The following is a 22,231-nucleotide window of genomic DNA, read 5'->3' on the forward strand; positions in this document are numbered from 1 at the left end:
GCTGCCGCTGCAGACTTATTTAGCAAACCTCAGCCCTTGGGATGATTTCCTAAGTGGTCTCTGCTTTTCCCCTACCTCCCGAGGATGGATGGACCAACGTACTCCTGTGTGCAAGTTCCTGATGCGGCTCCTCATCCCAAGTCCTGCCAGAGTCCTGTGGATGTGACCTACTTTGGAAAGCATTCTCAGAGAGCTGGGTGTGGGGAACAAGACTGCAATCCCAGCAACATGGAGGTGCAGGCAGGAGAATCAGGAGTTCAAGATCATCCTAACTACAAAGTGAGTTCCAAACAAGTTACCTGTAACTCTCTATGCCACCTTCCTCCCAATAAAGAGGTATCCTCACATTCAAAAAATACTAAAGGAAAAAGTGGACATTGAGGTACATAGGTACAAGCCAGTATAGGAGATTAGGAAAGCAATCAACAAACGATCTCACGAGATGATCAAATAGCAAAGGAAAGGGAGCTGTCAATCAAGAGAGGAGGCACCCACAGAATGGGAGCAGATCTTTGCTGGCTCTCCATTTGACAGAGGATCAGAGTTTAGGATATACAAAGAGCTCAAAATCCTAAACACCAAGAGAACAAACCCAGATTTTAAAAATGCGTTACATACCTAAGTAGAAAGTTCTCAAAAGAAGAAATCCAAATGGCTAGGAAACACTTTAAAGACGTTTTCAACATCAGCAGCCATTAGGAAGTGCCAACTAAAATCAATGTAAGATTCCCTCTTTCTCCAGGCAGAATGCCCATCACCGAGGACACCAGTAACAATAAACGCTGGTGTGATGGATGTGTTGGTTGTGAACTAGTACATACACTTTGAAAATGGCCCTGCAGAGGTCTCAAAAGATTAAAAATAAAGCTACCATACAGCTAGACCTAGCATCCCTGGTCTTTTTCCCCGAAGGCTGTCCCACCACAGGAATGCCTGCCCATCCGTGCCCACAGCTGTTTGCCACTGGCGAGTGGGTAGTGAAGATGTGGTACATATTCACAACGACTGTGACTCAGCTGGAAGGAAACACGAAACTGTAAGATTCGCAGGGAAACGGACGGAACTGGAAAAGATGATTCTAAGCTCTGTAATGGGCACTGCATGTTCTTTCTCATGAGGACCCTAGTGTCAGCTCTGTATAGCGTGTCCAATATGAATACTGTGAAAAAGCCAGGGAACAAGGAGCGGAATGAGCAGGGGTTGGTATAGGGCGGTGGGATGGTCAGGAGGGAGAGGGGATAGACAGTACCACATAGATTTTAAAACGTAGAAGGACAGAGGTGGGGGTTGTGGAGATGAGGGTGTGGGATGGGGAGGAGAACTAACTAGGAAAAGAGTGTAAGGAAACCAGTCGGAACAAGCTGTGCCCTTCTCTGCAACAGCAGGTTGACTGTAGAGAGATAACCAGCTACCCTCTGAAAGGATTCAAGACCTCTCCACAGGGGCAGGGGGATCAAAGCCTGGAACTGTGAGCCGGGACAACAGCTCAGGCATGGTGAGGGAGTGGGCCCACGCGGGGATGTATTTCCAACGGTTAACCAAACGGACGCAGCAGCAAATGCTTCTGATCACCTGTGTTTCTACCTGTTGACAAAAGCTCATCCTAGCCTTCAACAGAGAAGCCGCTCATCCCGGTATCTGTGGAGACTCGTGGCTGTACACAATGCATAAATTAAGCAATGGCTGTGGGCCCAGCCACAAGAGCCCAACCTTTCTAAGCCTTGGGGGCCCCCGAGGAAGAGTGGGTGGGACATATCTAAGACCAGGGGACAGGACTGGGGAAAGCCATTCTTTAGACCCAGACAAGCCTTGTAATCAGTAAATCACAGCCTGACTGACCCTTCAAGGCAATTTACAAACAGTTAAGAAAGGGGTGGGGCTCATAGGGCTGTGCCCTTTGCCTTTGAACTATTGACTACTGATAAATTTTAGGAAAGGAAGGTTGGGTGAATTCCTGCCTTTAGTTGTGACCTGCTGCAGAGAGCTCCAGGTTCCAATGGATAGCTTCAAACAGGAGGCCGTGGCTGACCATAGTGGTTCACAAAACAAAACGAATGGGCATGAGTGGGAGAGAGAGATTTGTGGAGGGGAGGTAGGAGGAGAGAAGAGAGAGATTTGTGGAAAGGAGGTAGGAGGAGAGAGGAGAGAGATTTGTGGAGAGCTGGTAGGAGGAGAGAGGAGAGAGATTTGTGGAGGGGAGGTAGGAGGAAAGAGTAGCCAGTATGCAAAGAGAACACATGTCAAACTAGGCAACACAGCAAGAGTAAAGTTGTCTAAACAGTTGTAAAGGTGTCTAAACATGGGAGAGGGTCTCGTGAAGGTGGAGGCAGAGACAAGAGCCCCGTGTCTGTCAGCTCAGGGCGCCCAGTGTGCCTTGCACCCATCAGAAACTGGGGATCCATACCCATGTGGCAATACCTTCATGTTGGGTACCTCTTCTCCATGGAAGTGTGAGCTGCATCTCTGATACTCGAGTCGTCTGAGCTGCAGCGACCACCATTGCTCATGTGGGTCAGTTTCTACCTGAGTGCTGGCCGTCCTTCCCTTCTCTTTTCTTCCCACAGCCTCTGGACACAGACGTGGTGTTTCCTCAAGGCCTCTTGCGTGCACCCATCATCCTTTGCAACTTTAGTGCCCCCTTCATATCCAGATCTTCCCTGAGTGCTTTGATTTACATTGTACCTCAGCCACCCTGGATTCTCAGAGCTTTACTTTTGATTCATGGAATTTTTCACCACCTGTAGGCCATCTAATTCACCCGGGTATTTACGGTGTCTCCTCTTAGATGCAGACAGGAACTGGCTGTGCTTTCTGCTGCACCCCGCACCCCAGAACAGCATCGTTAGAAGGGCAGAGCTCAGTGTTTGTTTGATCCAGCAGATGATAAAGCAGGCGTTCAGAATCAGTGGGGGAGGATTAGCTGATACATGATTTTGAGATACAGCATATTAGAGTAAAACTTATTTTAGATACATAGCCCTACTGTCGGCTAAATGAAGACTGGTTTAATGTTTAAGGACCTTCAAAACCTAGAGTGCAATACTGTGCTCTATCAGAGAGGACGGGTCCTGAAGCCCAGAAGCAGGATGGCAAGTTTCACAGCTAACAGTGATCAGTTCTGCCGCTCAGAAACCAAAACCTTCATGGGGTCAGAGTGCCTGGCTGCGGGCCCTACCCCAAGTCTTGGGGTCTCACCTTCTCCCACTGACCTCCTGACTGGATGCACATACTATCAGGCAAGCCCAGCTCCCTCTTCAATGCCTGGGTTTACTCTTGGCCCAGGGGACCAAGTTGGTGACCTCAAGATATTCAGTGGCCACTGCTCAGCAGCCACCTCTGAACCTGGAGAGTCACCTGCCTGCCTGGCAGCCTTCTCCACACCCTTTGGCCTACACTGGGCTGGGCAGATCTCCTAGAACTGGCTCTACCCTGTAAACTGGCGGCCCTTCCTTTTTCCGTGCTCACCCCACCCCCCTCCTTATACCCTGGAAGCAGTGGCATCTGCATGGCACTAAGGCTGTGGCCAGGAAAAGCCTGAGCCTATAGGTGTTGCCAGGGGCACGGAAATAGGGTCCTGGGTCCTTGGAGGATGCCGGATTTACATCTAAGTGATGCAACTAACTTCTCGGTGTGAGAAGCTCTTTAGTTTGCATTGCAACCCGGGGTGAAGCCCAGGTTTCACCCTGATTGGAATGGGATCCTGCCTGAGGAAGCCTGTGGTTTGTGTAATTATGTAGCTGACTGGAAAAGAACATATTAAGAAAACCAGGGCCCCAGGCAACGTGGGAGGCTGGGGCTCATCTCTGCTCTGATTGCTCTGGCTTCACAGGCGCCCAGAAGGCAGGTGGGGCTGCTCCTGTCAACGACATCCCCTGGCTTGCAGTGGATCCAGGCTGAGCAGAGGTGCCGCCTGTTCATGCTGTCTGCACAGCCTTTACAGTGACCTTGAGCAGAGGGCACTTTGCATTCTTTGAGCCCACATGCTCCCCCACCCTGAGCTGACGAACCCAGACTATGTGCTGACATCGGGGATCCCTACACAACTGCTTTGTCCTTCAAGACTGAGTGTGGGGAAACAACAATGGATCAGTTTGGGGGGGCAGGGTGGCATGTGAAACCCCTGCCTTAGTGGCTGTGCCTTAAGGGACGTAGTCTCTTCCTCTGCCCCCTGTCTCCTTAGCTCTGGCTGGGCTGTCGGTTTTTCCATTGGAGGAGAGAGATGACCTAAGGTTGGAATTTCTGGCTCCGGGAGGCACCTGGCAAGGGGAGGTGGTTTTGTGTTGTTACCCTCTCCTGTTACTCTGGCCCTGTGAACACGCATCACGCTTCTAAATGGAGAGTATGGTCAGGCCGGGCCAGGGTGCACACGGCTTTAACTGGGAGATGTTCGCTACTGTTCTACAGAGCGAGGCCACTTCCTGGGTCTCTGTTTCCTGTCCTGTAAATGAGGTGGCTTTGGAGAGACAATCTGACGTTCCTCCCACCTCTAAAATCTCCAGTGTTTACACAGAGATTTAAACATTTGTCCCGAAATTTAAAAAAAATTTCCATTTGTTCAGAAACTACAAAATGGTTTTAGATCCCGACCAACAGGATGTTTCTTAGAACTGCCATAAACTTTCCCCTTCTGGCTCCTTTTAGCATGTTATATTTTCCTTGATGTTTCTGAAATCAAAATGGGCTGTACCAGTGATGGAGAAGAAACATGTACACACACTCACATACACGTCACCCTTGAATACATGTATTAATCCATTCTCCAAAGACACACACGCTTGCACGCATGTATGCATGCACACATGTACATGCACAGGAGCTAACCTCTCCTGACCTCCTCACCCCAGGCCACTGGGTATTACACATCATCTTTTGTCCTGCTAGGAACTGGACTCTCTCCAGCGGCCCAAAGCACCAGTGCATGGACCAGAGCCTTGGCAAACATCAGCAGCAGAGGTATCGGGGGGGCAATCGGAAAGCTAGGGAGTCCTTAGGGAGTCCCAAAGCCAGCACCCTGGCACGGTAAGAGATGGTACTGGGTTGTGTGGGGGAGCTGGGGAGGGGTTCTGGCTGCACCATCATCACACATTTGGTGATCCCACCCGTTTCCTTCCTGTGCCACTGGTAAATAGAACACTGACTAGGCTGTTTTCTTAGAGATCCTTACAAGTGTATGTTCTGGAACTTTTGGTGCCAAGCTGCCACACAGCTCCAGGACCACCAGTCTCTAACTGAAAGGCCGAACTCGTGAGAGAAAGATGAAGACGAGTCTGCCGTGGGCCCCTGTCACAGCACATGGGCCAAGAAGCTTTGAGGGTTGGTAGGCGTAGGTCGGTGCTCTACAGAGCTCTGGGGTAGGAGAGTTCCTAACAGAGCTGCTCAGCGCTGCTGAATCCCCATTCGTCAAATGAAATCAGGACCTCCAGAAAAAGTCTAAGGCCTCATGTTCATCCGGCAATAGCCACAATGGCACGAATGTGTGAATGCCATGTCCCTTTAGGCATGAGTTGAAACACTTATATTTATCAGTTTTATTTATATACATATAAATATATACATAATGAATATTATTCAGCCTTAAAAAGTAACACTATCTTTACATTGGCCTGGAGGATATATGTTGAGGTGAGCCAGTCATAAAGTAAATATTGCACCTACCTTTTTTTTTTTTGAGACAGGGTTTCTCTGTGTAACAGCCCTGGCTGTTCTGGAACTAGCTCTTGTAGACTAGGTTGGCCTCAAACTCACAGAGATCTGCCTGTCTCTGCCTCCCAAGTGCTGGGACTGTGAAGCGGCGAAGATTGGAAATAACCAAAAATAGTCCTTTTATAATTACTCAATTTTAATACAAGGGGAGACAAGGGAACTTACAGAACCAAGGGTCCAGCGAAGCCGAAGGTGAGCGCGCGCGGGGCAGCGCAAACGAACGGGCCACCTTCTGGCTCCCCAATCCTATTTAAGGGGAATGGTACCCCGCTGGAGCAGCCACGCCCCTGAACGCAGGGATTGGGCCAGCTGCCCCAACATCTCCCCTTTTTTGTCTAAATAAGACAGATTCAGAAACCAAATACAACTATATACAATGGGAACAGATCATATAAAATTACAAAAAGTAAACAATATCAGGCGAGAAGTATATAACGAAGAATTTTTCTAATCACTCTACTTTGGGAAGTCTAAATAATCTAGAAGGTAGCTACCATTATCTAATCTTCAACCCCATCAAAGATCTGAGAAGGAGAGTAAAATTATCAAAGTAACCAGGAAGCACAAACGAGAAACTTCCAAAATGTGCAACAGAAGACAGAGACAATTGACTACCTGGGCAACCACACGAAGTCTTGATAGCAATGTTGAGGCAACCAACTTTGGCTGAGGCCTGAAAAAACCTGACATACCATTATACAATGGCAAGGAACCTTTAGTAGAACAATCCTATCCTGTCTTGGCAAGATAAGACAATTCTGTTTTATCCACTTATGGATATTTCGTACTTTAGTCAGTAATGGAGGTATGGGCTTTTCTTTGCCCCAAGGCCAGTTCTGCCAAGTAGAAGACAAACTCCCAGTGGAGTGTCTTTGGTGCTCAACGTTCTCTCGGGAGTAGAGCATTGTTGCCAGGAGTGATTGTGTCTCATAAATACAAAACTGTAGGTTAGATTAAAGGCCATGTTCTACAGTTCTTCAAAGAGGTTGAGGATTATGCTATCTATACTAAATACAACCTCTATGTGTCTAAAAAATCTGATTGTCCTAAATATAAATATGACCAACATATAATTCTCAACACTTATATAACTGTATGACTAATAGAATAAACAACTGTGCAAAAAATGAAGACAATGATTTCCAAATGTAAACAGGGTCCTTACATAAATAATATCTGAGGTAGAAATGTACAGTGCAATATGGTAAACAATGTCAATATAACAATTGTTTCAAACAGAGGTAGTATCATACTCTCATACAATGTTCAATATATCAATATACAAGAATCAACACTCATATAGTTTTTTTTTTTTTTTTTGCTAGCTCAGTCAGTAGAGCATGAGACTCTTAATCTCAGGGTCGTGGGTTCGAGCCCCACGTTGGGCGCCAGATGAAGCGGTGAAGATTGGAAATAACCAAAAATAGTCCTTTTATAATTACTCAATTTTAATACAAGGGGAGACAAGGGAACTTACAGAACCAAGGGTCCAGCGAAGCCGAAGGTGAGCGCGCGCGGGGCAGCGCAAACGAACGGGCCACCTTCTGGCTCCCCAATCCTATTTAAGGGGAATGGTACCCCGCTGGAGCAGCCACGCCCCTGAACGCAGGGATTGGGCCAGCTGCCCCAACAGGACTGAGGGTGTGCACCACTACCACCTGGCCTGGGATCCCACTTCTAAGATCCCACTTATATGTAGGATGAATAAAATTATAGAAAGTATCGAGAGGAAAAGCAGGTTACTATGGTGGGGGTGGGGAAGAAATGGAGTGGGCGTGTACATAGCACAGGGAAGCAGACAGCTGGGTGGAGACGTCCAGAGGTCTAGGGACAGGGCAGCAGCCGGCTCACCTGTTTTCCCGTCAGGTCTGTTCAGCCATGGGAGAACCCTGGCTAAACCACGCCTGCCTCATTCTCTGTCCCACCCCCATGCTCCAGTTTCTATCTGTATAAAGGGTCTCTTATTTGTTCCCCAAATGTGCAAGCTGTCTGTGCTGGGCCTTGTAGCTGTCCCCTGCTTGGAACTTGTCTGTCTCTGGGCTCACAAGGCTGGGTCCCTCCAGCCTTCAGGCTCACCTCAAGTATTGCTCCTCTCTCAATGTTCCCACTCTGGTCCTCATCCAGGGAGTTTTTACGCTCTGAACTACCCACCCCTCAGTGATTCCTGTCAGCGTTTACCATCTGATGTCCTGGAGAGGAGCCAGGGCATGGTCGCTGGACAGAACTTGCTTCATGGAGTTCCGCTGGTGGGCGAAGGGAAGTTTGCTGGTCTCCCAGAAGCAAGGCCTGTCTTGTGCTGGCAGGCACTGACTCCATGCTGCAGCTGTGCCAGAGGAAGAGTGGAGGGGAGCCTGCCTCATGGGGTCCCTGGGAGGTGACAGGTGGAGTGGGCACTTTTGACTGGAGAGGGAAGGAATGACAGTGAATGAATTGTGATGGTCTTTGGAGCGGCTTTCCTGCCACGGCACATTTTAGCCAGCGACACCAGTCATGTGCACAATATCTACCTCACAACAGACTTGAGATCATGACTGTGGTTGTTTCTGAGTTTTAAGAAGCGATGAAGGCTAGGTGATTGACCCGACGCCGCGCAGCTACTGAAGTATAACAGTTCTGCCTGGACTCTCACCGCGACTGGTAGTAACTAACTGTTAGGGCGCCTCAGATGTCCTGATTACTCAGTGTTTATAGGACGGTCACACACAGTTCAAGGATTGCTACACTCTGGGAAATGCACTGTGAAGTGGCTTAATTATATGGGGTGTCTGAGTGGTACTCACTCAACCTACGATGGCTGAGATCCCACTGGGCAGAACAATTTTATGGGACCTCCACTGGACGTGAAGCCAGCCACCGACTGCAATGCCCATGGACACAAGACTATCTTATACTGCAGGGATGGAAGGAGATGCTTACTGCTCTTTGGAACTTTAACCTGCTGCATTGCTCTATAGATGAGGGTTAGGATGGGCCAATTACTGGACTTAGGCACCCCTGTCCCTTGTGCACTGGGATGAAGATCTCCTGAGCTGTGGCGAGCAGCAGAAAGCTGTAGAGCGTAACTGGCACCGCCTACGACACTAGAGTCACAGGTTGAAGAAGACCTTAGACTGATGTAAGCAACCGGCTTAGGGTCTGTTAAGATGCCGAGGCAGAGATATGGTGAAGTCACAGGTGCTGCCTGGGCAGGCACAAAGCTCCTCAAGGCAGAGCTGGAGCTGCAGAGTCCTTGGCAAGGGCTCTGCACGCCTGGATCTTCATCGTGATGTGGAATTCTATGAAGCAGACACACCACTGCTGCCTCCACCTTCCTGGAGAGGTGGTGAGCAGGCTGGAGATGACCCCCTAACGTTTCAGCTGGTAATTAGTTTATATCCACACATCATTACCAGTATATTATGGTTTTGTTTTTCTATTGCCGCTAAAGGATCACCTATGCCGAAAATGTGGATCACAAACAAGCTGGGCCCCAGTGTTGCCTTGCACTGGCAGACTGCTGAGCCCTTTCCCTGGAAGGGAGCCTGTGCCTTTGCTCAGTCAAGACTATTCAGAAACCTGGAAGTTGTCAGATGTCAGGGAGCTTTTGATTAGATTTAGTTTTCTCTTGGAAACAAGGGATGCACGGCTTTAGTGGGATGAAGTGACTGCTGACTCATTGCCACATCCAGAGAAGCAGAGGACCGAGTGCAGGGGAGAGGCCGCTCTGGACAGGAGTGCAGGGGAGAGGCTGCTTCTGGATGGGTGTGCAGGGGAGAGGCCGCTCTGGATGGGTGTGCAGGGGAGAGGCCGCTCTGGACAGGAGTGCAGGGGAGAGGCCGCTCTGGACGGGTGTGCAGGGGAGAGGCCGCTCTGGACGGGAGTGCAGGGGAGAGGCCGCTCTGGACAGGAGTGCAGGGGAGAGGCTGCTTCTGGATGGGTGTGCAGGGGAGAGGCCGCTCTGGACAGGAGTGCAGGGGAGAGGCCGCTCTGGACGGGTGTGCAGGGGAGAGGCCGCTCTGGACGGGTGTGCAGGGGAGAGGCCGCTCTGGACGGGTGTGCAGGGGAGAGGCCGCTCTGGACGGGAGTGCAGGGGAGAGGCCGCTCTGGATGGGAGTGCAGGGGAGAGGCTGCTTCTGGATGGGTGTGCAGGGGAAAGGCCGCTCTGGACGGGAGTGCAGGGGAGAGGCCGCTCTGGACGGGTGTGCAGGGGAGAGGCCGCTCTGGATGGGAGTGCAGGGGAGAGGCCGCTCTGGATGGGAGTGCAGGGGAGAGGCTGCTTCTGGATGGGTGTGCAGGGGAGAGGCCGCTCTGGACGGGTGTGCAGGGGAGAGGCCGCTCTGGATGGGAGTGCAGGGGAGAGGCCGCTCTGGATGGGAGTGCAGGGGAGAGGCCGCTCTGGACAGGAGTGCAGGGGAGAGGCCGCTCTGGACAGGAGTGCAGGGGAGAGGCTGCTTCTGGATGGGTGTGCAGGGGAGAGGCTGCTTCTGGACAGGAGTGCAGGGGGGAGAGAAAGGCCGCCTCTTAGAAGAGTGAGTTTCTACTATAATAGATCGTACTGCGAAAATATTCAAATAATAAAGGATTGGCAATAAGATTTCTTTCGACAAAGTACATGCAAAACAAAACCAAACCCTAACACTGCCCCCCAAATACCTCCAGAGTAAACACACCCTCATTCAATGTTGTAAAGATACTGAATAAATGCAACGCAGTGCTTGAGCAGACCACGGCCGCCCAACTGTGAGCACGGTCTCTGTGCACAATAGCGGGTACCAAAGCCTTCTTTGATTCTCAACCACAGCTGAATGGAACACAAAGGGCAATGTTTTCTTGTAGGGCACATGATGGCGGAGGCCTCTCCACTACCCATGAGACACTCGGCGAGCTCTGTGCCTGGCGCCAGTATCCCTCCCTTGTTGTTGTTCCCCACCCTCTGCAGAGCAGAGAGAAATGCGGCACCAGCTGCCATTCTGTGCAGTGTGGATGCGGCTGCCTCTCAGAGAGGGTTTGGGGCATGGGGCAGACTTTACTGAAAAGTCTGTGGGGTCCCCAGGGGAGAGATGACAAACTGTACCAGGACTCCGAGTTTCCACCTGACAGGAAACCGCTTTTTCAGAGGAGCTTGCTTACCACACAAGACAAAGCAGAACAGAGCAATTTCATAGCAGACAAAAGCAGCAAGAGTTTTTCTTGACCTGAGTGGGGCTGGAGAGATGGAGATACATTTCCTTGGTTCACAGATGAGATGGGACAGTGGCAAGGTTTCTGGGATGGGCTGCACGGAAGTCACAGGCTGGAGGAGCTAATGGGAAGATTGAGCTTTGACCCGAGGCTCGCAGACTTAGCTGGGCCTGCCAGCTGCTCAGGAGCTTCGGCCTGCCTGGAGCTCATGAGGCCTGGCGCTGTCTGAGTTCTGTCTCTGCTCTGAGCCAAGCCCTGTGCTTCACTCTGTGTTCATGCAGGAACAGCTATGATGAGAGAGGTTGATTTAACACCTTATGTTATGGAGGACAGGAGTACATACGGTAGAAGAGCTAAACTAAATTGCAATTCTTGACATTTAATGCTTTTAGCAATATTACTTTTTTTTTGTCACAGGTACATGAACTAAGTCCAGAGACAAACAGTAAACAAAGGCAGAACTGGAGGGTTCTATGGGAAAAGTAGGCCAGAGTTGAGCTCAAACAGGGAGTAGGGGGTCTGTAGAACGGCTTCCAAAAGAAACTGTGCTGTGTTTTTCTAGGATGGCTTATGGAAGGCAGAAAGAGCAACCCCTTCTCCAGCCCAGAAGGGACCCTTTGCACCGATTCCTTAAGATGTGTGTCCACTGACGTCATCTCAGGTCTCACCGCACCAGAAGGCTGGTCTCCTTCTAGGCGGTTTCCTGACTGGAGACAGGATGCCAGATGACTATACTCTCAGAGCTGTTAACTGACCTCAAATGATCTCCCCATCATTGTCTTGCATTTTAATTTGGATCTTTGGCCATTATCAAAGAAACAGTTGTAAGGGCCTTTGTATCTGCTTCACAAATGTAGACAGCCTGTCCTTTGCTGTGGAGGACTTTGTAGGGCAACTGTTGCATCCTAGGTGACAGGCCTCCGGAGTCCTGAGGGGACAGACTCATGGGGTGAAGAGGCGGGCTCTTTGTTTCTGTAGGATGTGGCTGTGGGTAGGAGGCGAAGAGGAAGATGCTCTCATTTCCTTGGATATAGGAATTGAGGTGGAAAAGACAATGCTCAGGGCTAGGTCAAGAGTTGCCTTGGATGTTTTTTCCTTAAAAAGGCCCAAGGGTCCCGGCCTATCTGCTGGCTGGGAGTTCAGCAGAGCAGAGAGCTAGTGGTGTGTGTGTGTGTGTGTGTGTGTGTGTGTGTGTACACACACACACACACACACACACACGCGTGCGCATGTGAGTGTGTTTGTGTTTGGAATGAAGGCTTAGGAAGCAGAGAGTGAATGAGATAGCAAGAAGGAAGACAGACAAAGAAGACTGGGTGGGGGCTCCAGGAAGTGTGATCCTGCCTTTCTTTAACTCAGAATCATCAATACCCACCTTTGTATGTGATGGCATGGCTGGGTGAGAAACAAAGCCATGCTCAATGCGGGTCCTTTATGGCTACATCAAAAGCATCCCAAATCTGATAACCTGCTAAGTCATAGTTCACTTCAGGCAGTAATAATAATTCTGACAGAAATGGACATTTTGAAAAGGCGATGGTTTACAAACCCAACGGTTAACAGAAATAGTTTATGGAATTGATTTGCATTAAAACGTGCCTTCAGAGTTGACGTTCAAAGATAAAACCAGAATAATCTTTCTTTAACATCCTCTGGCAAAATGACGTCCTGGTTTATTTAGTTCAATTATAAATGATGAAATGTATGAAATCGATACTGTTTGTTGGAAAATGTAGTTTAGGAAACAGAAATGGATGCTTAAAAGCGTCAATGGCAGAAGATGAAGCCCCCTCGCCCCTCCCCCAACATGCGAACAATTAGTTTTTTGCTAGACGGCCACTCAGAACAGCCGCGGAGCCATTTATTTCTCTCTATTAAAGCCCAGCAGCTTTTATGGCTGTACGATTTCTCATGAGCTGAGACATACTGTTTGCCAACACTAAGATCTCACACTCTAACACCGGTGTTGTCTAAAACACACTTCACTCTCCCTAAAGATCACATTGAGGTTCTGAAGGCTGAGTGTGTCACCCCGATGGGCTGGTATCTTTGCAGGACGGACACGTTGGGAAATGAAGCAGGAGTTCACGTTTTGTGATACCTGCTGCTGCTGTGGTTGGGCTTCTCATGCCTGGGGCTTGTGTTCTGTCTCACTGGCCCCGCAGAGATGAGGTGGGGAGTCTTCTCTACAGCGCAGACTGCACACAGCAGGGCTTAAACTCGGGGAATAGCGACAAGGGCAAACAAGGCAGCTTGCTCCCAGGATAGAGGTCGTCAGTTACTGTACAGTACCTGGGCACTGCATGCAGTGTCCCCAGCGTCCAGAATGTGACCTAAAGGTCGCCTTTTAGGTCCAACCCTAAAGAAGATGCTGGCCATTTATGGTAGATCCTAGATTACACTCCCACTTTTGTTGTTTAACTTGTGTTAAAATATCACAAACTCACCCTGCCCAAAGCAAATGCGGCGGGAAGAATTAAAGATGCAACCCAGGAGAGGAATTTCTCCTCAGAGAAGGATCCATCGAGATGGACAGACTCAGACAGAGTCTAGGACAGAATCGGACGGTAGCGAGTGTGCAGCCTTCCCTTGTTCGGTGACATGGGGTGGAGAAGGCTCCCGATCAGACACTTGGGATTTATTTGAAGCCACACGTGGCACTGAACTCATCTTTGTGAGTCACTGGGTAAACGCACAGATGCGGCCAGGAGGTCAAATTTAAGACCGCGCGTGACAGTGCTGAGCCCTCGTAAGCTCTGCGGCAATGTGTGGTTGTCACGTCCTGCTGCTTTGTAGGACACGGATGGTCACTGTCCTGAGCTATCCACGTGAGGCACTTCTAGGGCTTTACTTCTGATTCCCAGGACTTGGGACTTAGGTGCCTAGGTTAATTTTTTTTCTTGTATAGGGTTTGATGATATAGCTATGGGTGGCCTAGAACTCACAGAAATCCACCTGCCTCTGCCTTGTGAGTATTGGGGTTAGAGGTGTATGTCACCATGCTTGGCAAGATTAAATGTTGAAGCAATAATGTTAATAGTAATTGTAGTCATCATCATCATCATCATCACCATCATCACCACCATCTCAGGCAATTGCTAAGTATGGGGACCTGAGTTCTGCCCCCAGCACCCATGTAAAAGCTGGCATGCAATTTCAGCACTAGGAACATACAGCTAGGAGAGTCCCTGGGATCCTCTGGCTAGCCAGTCTACTGAGAGAACCTGTTTCCAGACATAAGGTAGAGGCAACTTAGGAAGAAACCAATATTGGTCTCTGGCCACCCCATATACACCTTCCACATACACATCAATTAAGAACTGCTTATCACCCAAAGTAAAAGGCTACAACACTAATCAAGTTAGGATTCCAGAGTTTGACTCAAGTTCTCTTGGCCTTTGAGCAATGTTAGTTACATGTGGGATAGACAAGAAAGGAGGTAAGCGTCAGATGGGCCCATGGACTCAGCGATGAAGAGGTGGTAGTCCATGACCCTGCTGTCCCTGCTGTGCATTCACGTGGACATGGGGGCTCAACTCAACTCCATGTCGGTACTCTGGAAATAAAGACCAGTTTCTGACCAACACAGAAAGAGACTTGAGGATCTCAGCATACACTTAGGGGAACGCTGAAGGCCAGAAGTGGCTCAGGAATGTCCCTGGGTGTCTGCAAAGGACTGAGATGGAAATGCAGGGACGTCTCAGATGTGACACCTCTTCATGGCCCAAGTAAATCCAAGCCAGGTGCGGGTGAGGCTCTCCCCATGGTAGTCTAGCCTCGTACTGGCTCTGCATGGCAGTAACAGCAGCACCCAGGTACGGAGAGCTGAGGGAGAGGCCGGCCCTACGCTGCTACGGATGATGTTTTGTATAAAACTCAAGTGGAATTGGTCCATGGCACTCTCCAGGAATACAATACATGGCCACGGTTACTGGGTCTCAGCCACAGAGAAGAGACAGACATGGGTAGGACGATGTCTGCTTGCATGGGTTAATACGTTTATTCAAACTTATCTTGACCTATTAGAAAACCACAGCAATAGAAATACAAACCCAGATCACTTAATCCTAATGCAGTGTTTCCTGCGGTAGAGAAGAAGACATTTGCGTGCAGATGGAGATATCGGCGAAGCAAGGTCTGTTTTGCCTTTAGTGTGCGATACGTGATGGAGACCCATTTAGTGTTGGTTTCGGTCTGAGTGCACGCATTTGGACACCAAAGAAACAATTTTCTCTATAATATTTTGAGACATCTTTTTAAATAAAAGAAAAATAATTTTTTTCTCCTTGCAGTCTGGGAACAGTCCTTGTTACAAGCGACGCCACGCAATAACCTGGTAAGAGCCATAAAGGTTCTCCGGCTTACACATATTAATTTTTCCATGGTTACTTTATTAGCTGAGTCCACGGAGGTTGAAACATATTGGATGAGCAATTTCAATTTCCCCTGTTTGTGAATGTTTGCCAAACCACAGGAACATCTGACGTGATCTTATCATCCTTCTGTGTGTGGTGCCCACACGCTGCCTCTCACTCTTTGGCCTTTTATTGGCAGAGGCATTTCATATGATGGAGGGAAGATAATTGTGCCCTGTAGATCCAGGTGAGCGTGCTACAGTGATTACAGCCTGCCGGTCGGCAAGTGGCGCTTTCTAAAATGCATTTGAGTCGTACCAAGGAATTTGCAGAGACGAACACAGCCCCAGTGCTGCCTGGTGTGTAGTGTGCCTCTGTGCCGCGGCGGCAGCAGTAGCTGATGGAATCAAGGCCTGAGCCATCGGCTGGCCATTAGCTTTCGGTCCAACTCAACAGATGGTTACCATTTACCTAAATATGCTGTAAGGGCAGGATTTCCATCCAACCCCATCCAGTGGGCCCCACAGGGCAGGAGGAAAGCGCTCTCTGTGATCGAACCTCAACCGGTTTCCTGACCTTTGATCTCAATTATTTTTGTTGCTTTATTGTTGTTGCACGGATGAAAACCTTCATGAGTAAGGTGGATAACGCTCAGTGGAAAGGCATTTTCTATTTGCTTTGTTTCATGAGCTCAGTTTTGGTTAGTAAGGAAAGGAAAGGAAAGGAGGAAGGGAGAAATAAAAGAAGGGATAGATGGGGAGGGAAGGAAGAGAGGGGAAAGAAAGGGAGGGAGAGGGAGGAAGAGAATGGGAGAGGGAGAAAAGGGGAGGGAGGAAGGGGGAGGGAGAAAAGGGGAGGGAGGAAGGGGGAGGGAGAGGGAGAAAGGGGGAGGGAGGAAGGGCGAGGGAGAGGGAGAAAGGGGGAGGGAGGAAGGGAGAGGGAGAGGGAGAAGGGGGAGGGAGGGAGGGGGAGGGAGGAAGGGAGAAGGAGAGGGAGAAGGGGGAGGGAGGAAGGGGGAGGAAGAGGGAGGGAGGGGGAGGGAGAGGGAGGAAGGGGGAGGGAGGAAGGGGGAGGGAGAAGGAGAAAAGGGGAGGGAGGAACGGTGAGGGAGAGGGAGAAAGGGGGAGGGAAGAACGGTGAGGGAGAGGGAGAAAGGGGGAGGGAGGAGCCAAGGCAAGCAAGCAGTCCGTCTCAAGGCTAGATGCACAGGGCAGTGAGACTATCGGCTGTGCAGAGAACACACCCTCACCCATCCCTTCATGTTTTCCACCGTATTTATCCTCAGGAAACGGCATGGATCCTGGAGGAGTTAGATGAGTTAGTTTCTTGAGACTTAGATGCCTCTGTACCTCTGACCACATGCCTCCATCTTTTGAGCCTGCCTGTGGTCTCTAGTTTAACCATGTTTCTCCTCCAGCCTCCAAGGAAGCAGTTTACCAAGCTTTATGGCTCCCCAATGGGACTCAGTCCCTCACCTGTCTCTGATCCAACAATGTAAAGTGTGTTCCTCTTTGTTCCAACCATCCAACAGGTCTAATTCCAAGGCAGCTGCATCTGTGCCCTTTCTCAGCCCTGGTCACTTGGACGGCCCTGACTCTACCTGTCTGAAGAGTTCCTGAGCTGAGAGTATGTGGAGCCAAGTGAGCAGGTCAGCTGTCGTACTGGCCACGCCATTCCCACTAAAGACAAGACAATGATTATGGCTGAGCAGTCCTCTAAACACCCACTTCTCCGGTGCAAAGTTGGAATGATCATAAATCTTAAGAATTTGCATTGAAGTCCAACCTGTTGTTCCTTCTAGTATATTTAATGTGTAAATATATAAAGGCTTGAGAAAAAAGTGAGAACTTGGTTAAAAATAACCTAAGTGAACAGCTGGTTATTCTGCTGATTTTAATCCACGGACACTCTGTCATAAAGGTATTAACTCCCAAGGTACACTGCACTTTCACCTTTTTCTATGAGTTAATGAAGTACACATGGCGCATAAAATCTCATCTTTCTCTAAAAAACATGCCCAAAACACCGAACATCAATTTTCTCCGTAATTTATGTTAAGAATTAAAGCAAGATTGACAGATAAATATATCAAGTAGACTCAAGTTGCTTTTGGAGGGATTTAAAAACATTAAGAGAAATCCAATACTTTTCTCTCTTCATTTTCAAACAAAAATTCAATAAGAATAAGGAGAAATCTCTGTAGAACATGACCACGTTTGAGACACAGGCACTTGCTGGCTCTGGAGGGATCCTGCCTCTCATAGTTCTGCATCACCAAGGGCAAGAACTTGCTCTCGTTGCTCGCCAGACACTCACACTTAGGGCCAGGACCTGAGATTGGCTTCTGATTGGTCATCTCTCTACCCCAGGCACCACCCATGAGATCTCTCTGGTGAAGAGGGAGTTTTGGGTTTGGTAGCTTTCACACCTAAGGAAACAGTAGCCTTCACTTGAGTAGACTGCACATTGGAGGCAAAGTAAGGAGGAGGGGCATTCGGAATGCAACAGAGTTTACCCCGCGGGGCACTGAAGGGCCAGCACTTCACAGTGACGGTGAGGCAGCTTCAGCATCTTTGACCCCCCTGACCCCACCCCGGCGTTGCAGACCCTAAAGTTCAACAACAAAAGCTGCATTCACTAGTAGAGATTCTATAGATGCCTTCAGAAAGACAGTAGAAAGGATGCCTTAGGGATGGGAGCAGAGGGCTTGTGCCCGGAGAGAAACAAATTGTACTGTGTGCGTGTGTGTGTGTGTGTGTGTGTGTGTGTGTGTGTTTAAGAATTCTCTCCTCACTCTGCAGCTTCTTTAACTTGTGAGTTCCATTCCTAATGCCAGTTCCCTACCCAGCTGCCCCTTACATCTTTCCCCCACCTCTTCCACAACACCATTCTCCAGTTCTGCTCTTTGGTGGCTCAGCAAGCTGACCTTCTGAGGCAAACTCTGGACTTGGCTAAGTTGCTGATCACCCACCGTCTTGTTGGCACAACTTGCTTGCACACACACATACACACACACACATGCACACATAGATACACACACACACAGATACACACATACATGCATGCATGCACGAACAGCATCTGTGTTAAATTAAAGAACAAATGCCCTGCCGTCTGGTCATGATTAAAGGAAGAAGTTGTGGGGGAGGCACTGAGTCTCAGTGTGTGGTGACAGCAGGAGACCCAACCAGGAAGTCTTCACTTTGACTCTGGAAGAGCTCACAGCTCCAGGCAGGGGTGTGTGTCAGTGATCAGACTTGGAAGTTCAGACCTGCAGTCTCTCCAAGAGGAAGTTCCTGAAGCCCAGCGGGGTGCCTCACATTAACTTTCCACTTGACAGGATGCAGAACTGCCCAGGAGATGGCGCTCTGGGTGTCTGTGAGGGAATTTCTAGACAAAGTCAGTTGAGGTGGGAAGACCCACTCCATGTATAATCATTGACTCATGCTAAGCGCTGACCGCGGGGTTAGTTGTTGGGAGTCATTTTGAGGGCACAGATGTGAACGACCACTGTTGGAGCAGTGACAGCACACTAGAACGGGACTCTGAGATGGCTTGGCAGGAAAGGCTCTGCCACTGAGCCCGATGACCTGGGTTTGATCCCCAGAATCCACATAAGTGGAAGAGGAGAAACGACTTCTGCACGTTTTCTTTGGATCTCCACACATGCCCTGTGCCGCAGACATGCGCCCTTCATATAAACAAATAACTGTAAAAAATGAAACTCCAAAGTTGTGTTGAAGGATGAGATGGATCAACACCAGTGTGATGGACCAAGAAGGAAGAATGTGCCTAGACACGCACAAGCGACGGCAGCTTAGGGAACTCTTCAGAAGGGGAAGATCTTGTGTTGTATTTTATAATACTGAGAGAAAATAAGATGGAAGGCACTATGATCAAAGGAAAGCCACCCAAAGAGCAAGAGTGAGCTCTGTGATGGTCCAGGTTAAAGCTGCTCTCGCCTGAGACTGGAACAGAAATGGCAGGGTGTTTCCATAAACTTCAACAGCAGAGAGAATCTATCGAATCACTTGCCCTTCATTCCAGATCTTTCTAGGGACTTTTCTTAGTTAAATGGTCCAGATTCTGTTCTGCCTTGGTATGCAGCTCTCCCATCATCCCAGTGACACTAAGTTATAGGCTCGATCAAAGTATAACCACCATGTTCCATAGAGTCAAATCAAAAACCTATTTGTCTCTATTTAAGAACAGAGTTGTGAATCCCGGGAATTGATTGGATTCAATGACTTGTTACTGAACATCAAACTCATTTGCTAAAACAAAGACTTTTCCATTGCTCATATTATTCTATTACAAACAAAATATCTATCGAATTAGCAAAACACTTCATTTAAGAACCAAACTGATACCTCCTTAAAAGACGGAGATATGAAAATTTGACCACATATTCAATTGTAGAGTAAAATTAATTTTTATGCTGCTGAGTACCATCAATCATGTTATTTATTGGTTAACCAATTTGAAACGGAAGGATTGGTCAGAGATTCTCTTGCAGTATTTCTCAGGAAATGTTCTATATTTAGCGATCAGCAAAAGGCCTCCGGGATATTAGGTGCATGTGAGATACACATGTGTTAAGACAGGAACAGATGACACTTGCATATGTAAATCAAACATCTTCTCAACAATATAGACTGTGGCCATGTTAGCTGGTAACTACGAGCATTAGCTGACGATGTGGTTTAGAATAGTGAGCAAACCCTGAGGCTAAAGGCTACTGGGATCAACAGTATAAGCCATTCCATGTCAGAGGTCGAGCTTGCAAGAGAAACAGACTAAAATGGGATTAATTCATGGCCTTATTCTAGTGCCATTCGTGGCATTCCAAACTTTTCATATGACCTCTTAGGCAAGCAGAGATGTAGCTTTCTGAAGACTAATAGGGTAGCAGAGACCACCCCAGTTCATATTATAACTAGGGGGATTGTGCTTTGGACAGTGTTACCACTGTCTTCAGTTTTCATCAAAAGTTGAATGTTTTTGTTTTGCTCAAGAAAAAAAAATAAACAACAGCTAATTTATCTCCCATTTTCATAATTTACTCAACTACATTGGTAAAAACGTTTATATAGAAAATAGTAAGTTGGAAATTATAAAGTATTTTATCTACTGCAAAAATGGAGTGAATGCAAACCATGATGTATGCAATCCCAGTATAAATTAATGAGACAATGATATGGACAGAAAATGCAATCTGACTAGAGAGTTAAAGGTTAGGCCCTCTTCCCAAACAAACAAACAAGCAAACGCTATCATGTAATCATGTAGTTAGGGTTGATGAAATTCACTATGCTGACTAAGCAAAGGGAAACCCAGACATATACGTAAAAATCTTTTACAGGCAATCCCTCAGTCATTCAAGGTTCTCCTAGAAAGAAGTCAAACACTTGGTGGAACTTGGCAATGTTCCTGTCTCTTTTCACTATGCTCTCAGTCTCCAGAAGAGACATCCTTAGCTGGTCATGGCCCTTCATTCATCTGAAGGTGGGCAGAGACCCAGGATCCCGCGCCACATAGCCACCCGACCAATGAGCCAGAGAGCACAAAGGAGATGCCATTCGCTTGACTCCTTCTTTAATGAGTTAGCAGGTTAATACTGATGGAATTCTTCAGAAAGCCTGGGCTTGGGGCTGCAGTGGAGATAAAGCTTAGTCTCCTGTGACAAACATGCATTTCCAAGAGGGAAAGATGGGAGGCACGCATAAACACGGAAAAACAAGATGTAATTCCAGGTAGGCCCAAGCACACACAGAAGGCAGCCACCTGAAGATGGCGGTGAAAGGGTAGCAGCCAATCAGCTTCCTTGGGTGTAAACTACATTTCGGTTTGAGGGGAAATGGGTGTTCTCTGTCAGGCGGGAGGGGAGCCGTGGTTCTTCTCTGGCATTGCTAACCACATGGCCCTGGCATTTCCTACAGCCACGGTGGCCCTGGACATGTCAACACATACAGATGGTTGAAGATGAAAAAGTGCTCAGAGATCAGTCATTTAACAAGCGACCTTTGGAAAAATCAGAAAGTCTGCAGGTTTTCCCAAAGCCCCTGTCTTATAAGTGACATTCGACAATAATAAAACACCAAACTCAAGTATAAATCAGCTTGCCAGGGGCAGAATTTAAATAGGAACTTATAGTTTAGGGCTCTTTGGAGGATAGCAGGGAAGTTTTGAAAAATTAAAAATAAATCTCTGTAATATAGATGTAAAAACCTTTCAAAAGTGAGAATGTCTTCGGGAGTAAAAGGCTCTGGCCAGCTGTGGAAGCTGAGCTATATAGCAGTATAGCATTTCCTTTGAGGGGGACAGTCACCAAAATGGGCCAACACTGCGCAGAGGACAATGTCCTTCTCCAAGGAAGACCCTGAAGAAGTAGATGCAGGTATTTCATAGTCTAGAAACAAAAGAGAGCCACAGTCTTGAGCTATAGATTCTCTAATCATAAGGCCTACTCCTTATGACCTGTGACCTGTGACCGCCTACTTCGTGGCCGTGATGTCTGCATGGGAAGCAGCTAATGGCAACAGGGGACACAGAGGTTATTTTAAAGGTGGCCAGGTCTTCTAAAGATGACACTTGTGTCATTAACAGAGCTGGAATGTATTCTGACAGGTTTCAAGATTGTCATTGGGTAATCAAAAGGAGGCCTGCTAAGGTGTGTGAGCCTTCCACAGACAGGCAGAATAGAGGCCACCTCTGATCCTCCCACCATGCTGAGCAATCTGATCCTGCCTGCCCTCTTTGCTGCTGCCTGCTTCTCCCAACTTTAGGTAAATCCAAGTACATGTTAGCCAATAGATTATCCCCTCCCCTTTGGCATTTCCCACTTGGGGATTAGATCTTTCTACCTTTAAATGTGACCACATTATTTTCATCTTAAAACTCAACCTAAACCCGACTCTACCAAGATACCCCCTGTCTTCCATTCTCAACCAAATTCTCCCAAGAGTGGATTGACTTCTTTCTTCCACTCTCATGGATTTGTTTTCCCTGCTGGT

The 22,231-nt window shown here is 48.2% G+C and overlaps 1 protein-coding gene across 2 annotated transcripts in view; it reads right to left on the reverse strand.

The window, feature by feature from the left end:
- The window catches only part of Pacrg (parkin coregulated), a 460,392-nt gene that overhangs the window by 37,278 nt on the left and 400,883 nt on the right, over positions 1–22,231 (reverse strand). Inside the window, exon 10 of one of the 2 annotated variants that reach the window (XM_038339700.1) lies at positions 5,299–5,334. The exons of the other annotated variant lie outside the window; for it this stretch is intronic. Within the exon in view, the coding sequence (XP_038195628.1) occupies positions 5,299–5,334 (36 nt within the window). The remainder of the gene's footprint in view (positions 1–5,298; positions 5,335–22,231) is intronic. 2 annotated transcript variants of the gene reach the window in all.

The sequence above is a fragment of the Arvicola amphibius genome, chromosome 8 (genome assembly GCF_903992535.2).
Source record: "Arvicola amphibius chromosome 8, mArvAmp1.2, whole genome shotgun sequence".
In the NCBI taxonomy this organism is placed as follows: domain Eukaryota; kingdom Metazoa; phylum Chordata; class Mammalia; order Rodentia; family Cricetidae; genus Arvicola; species Arvicola amphibius.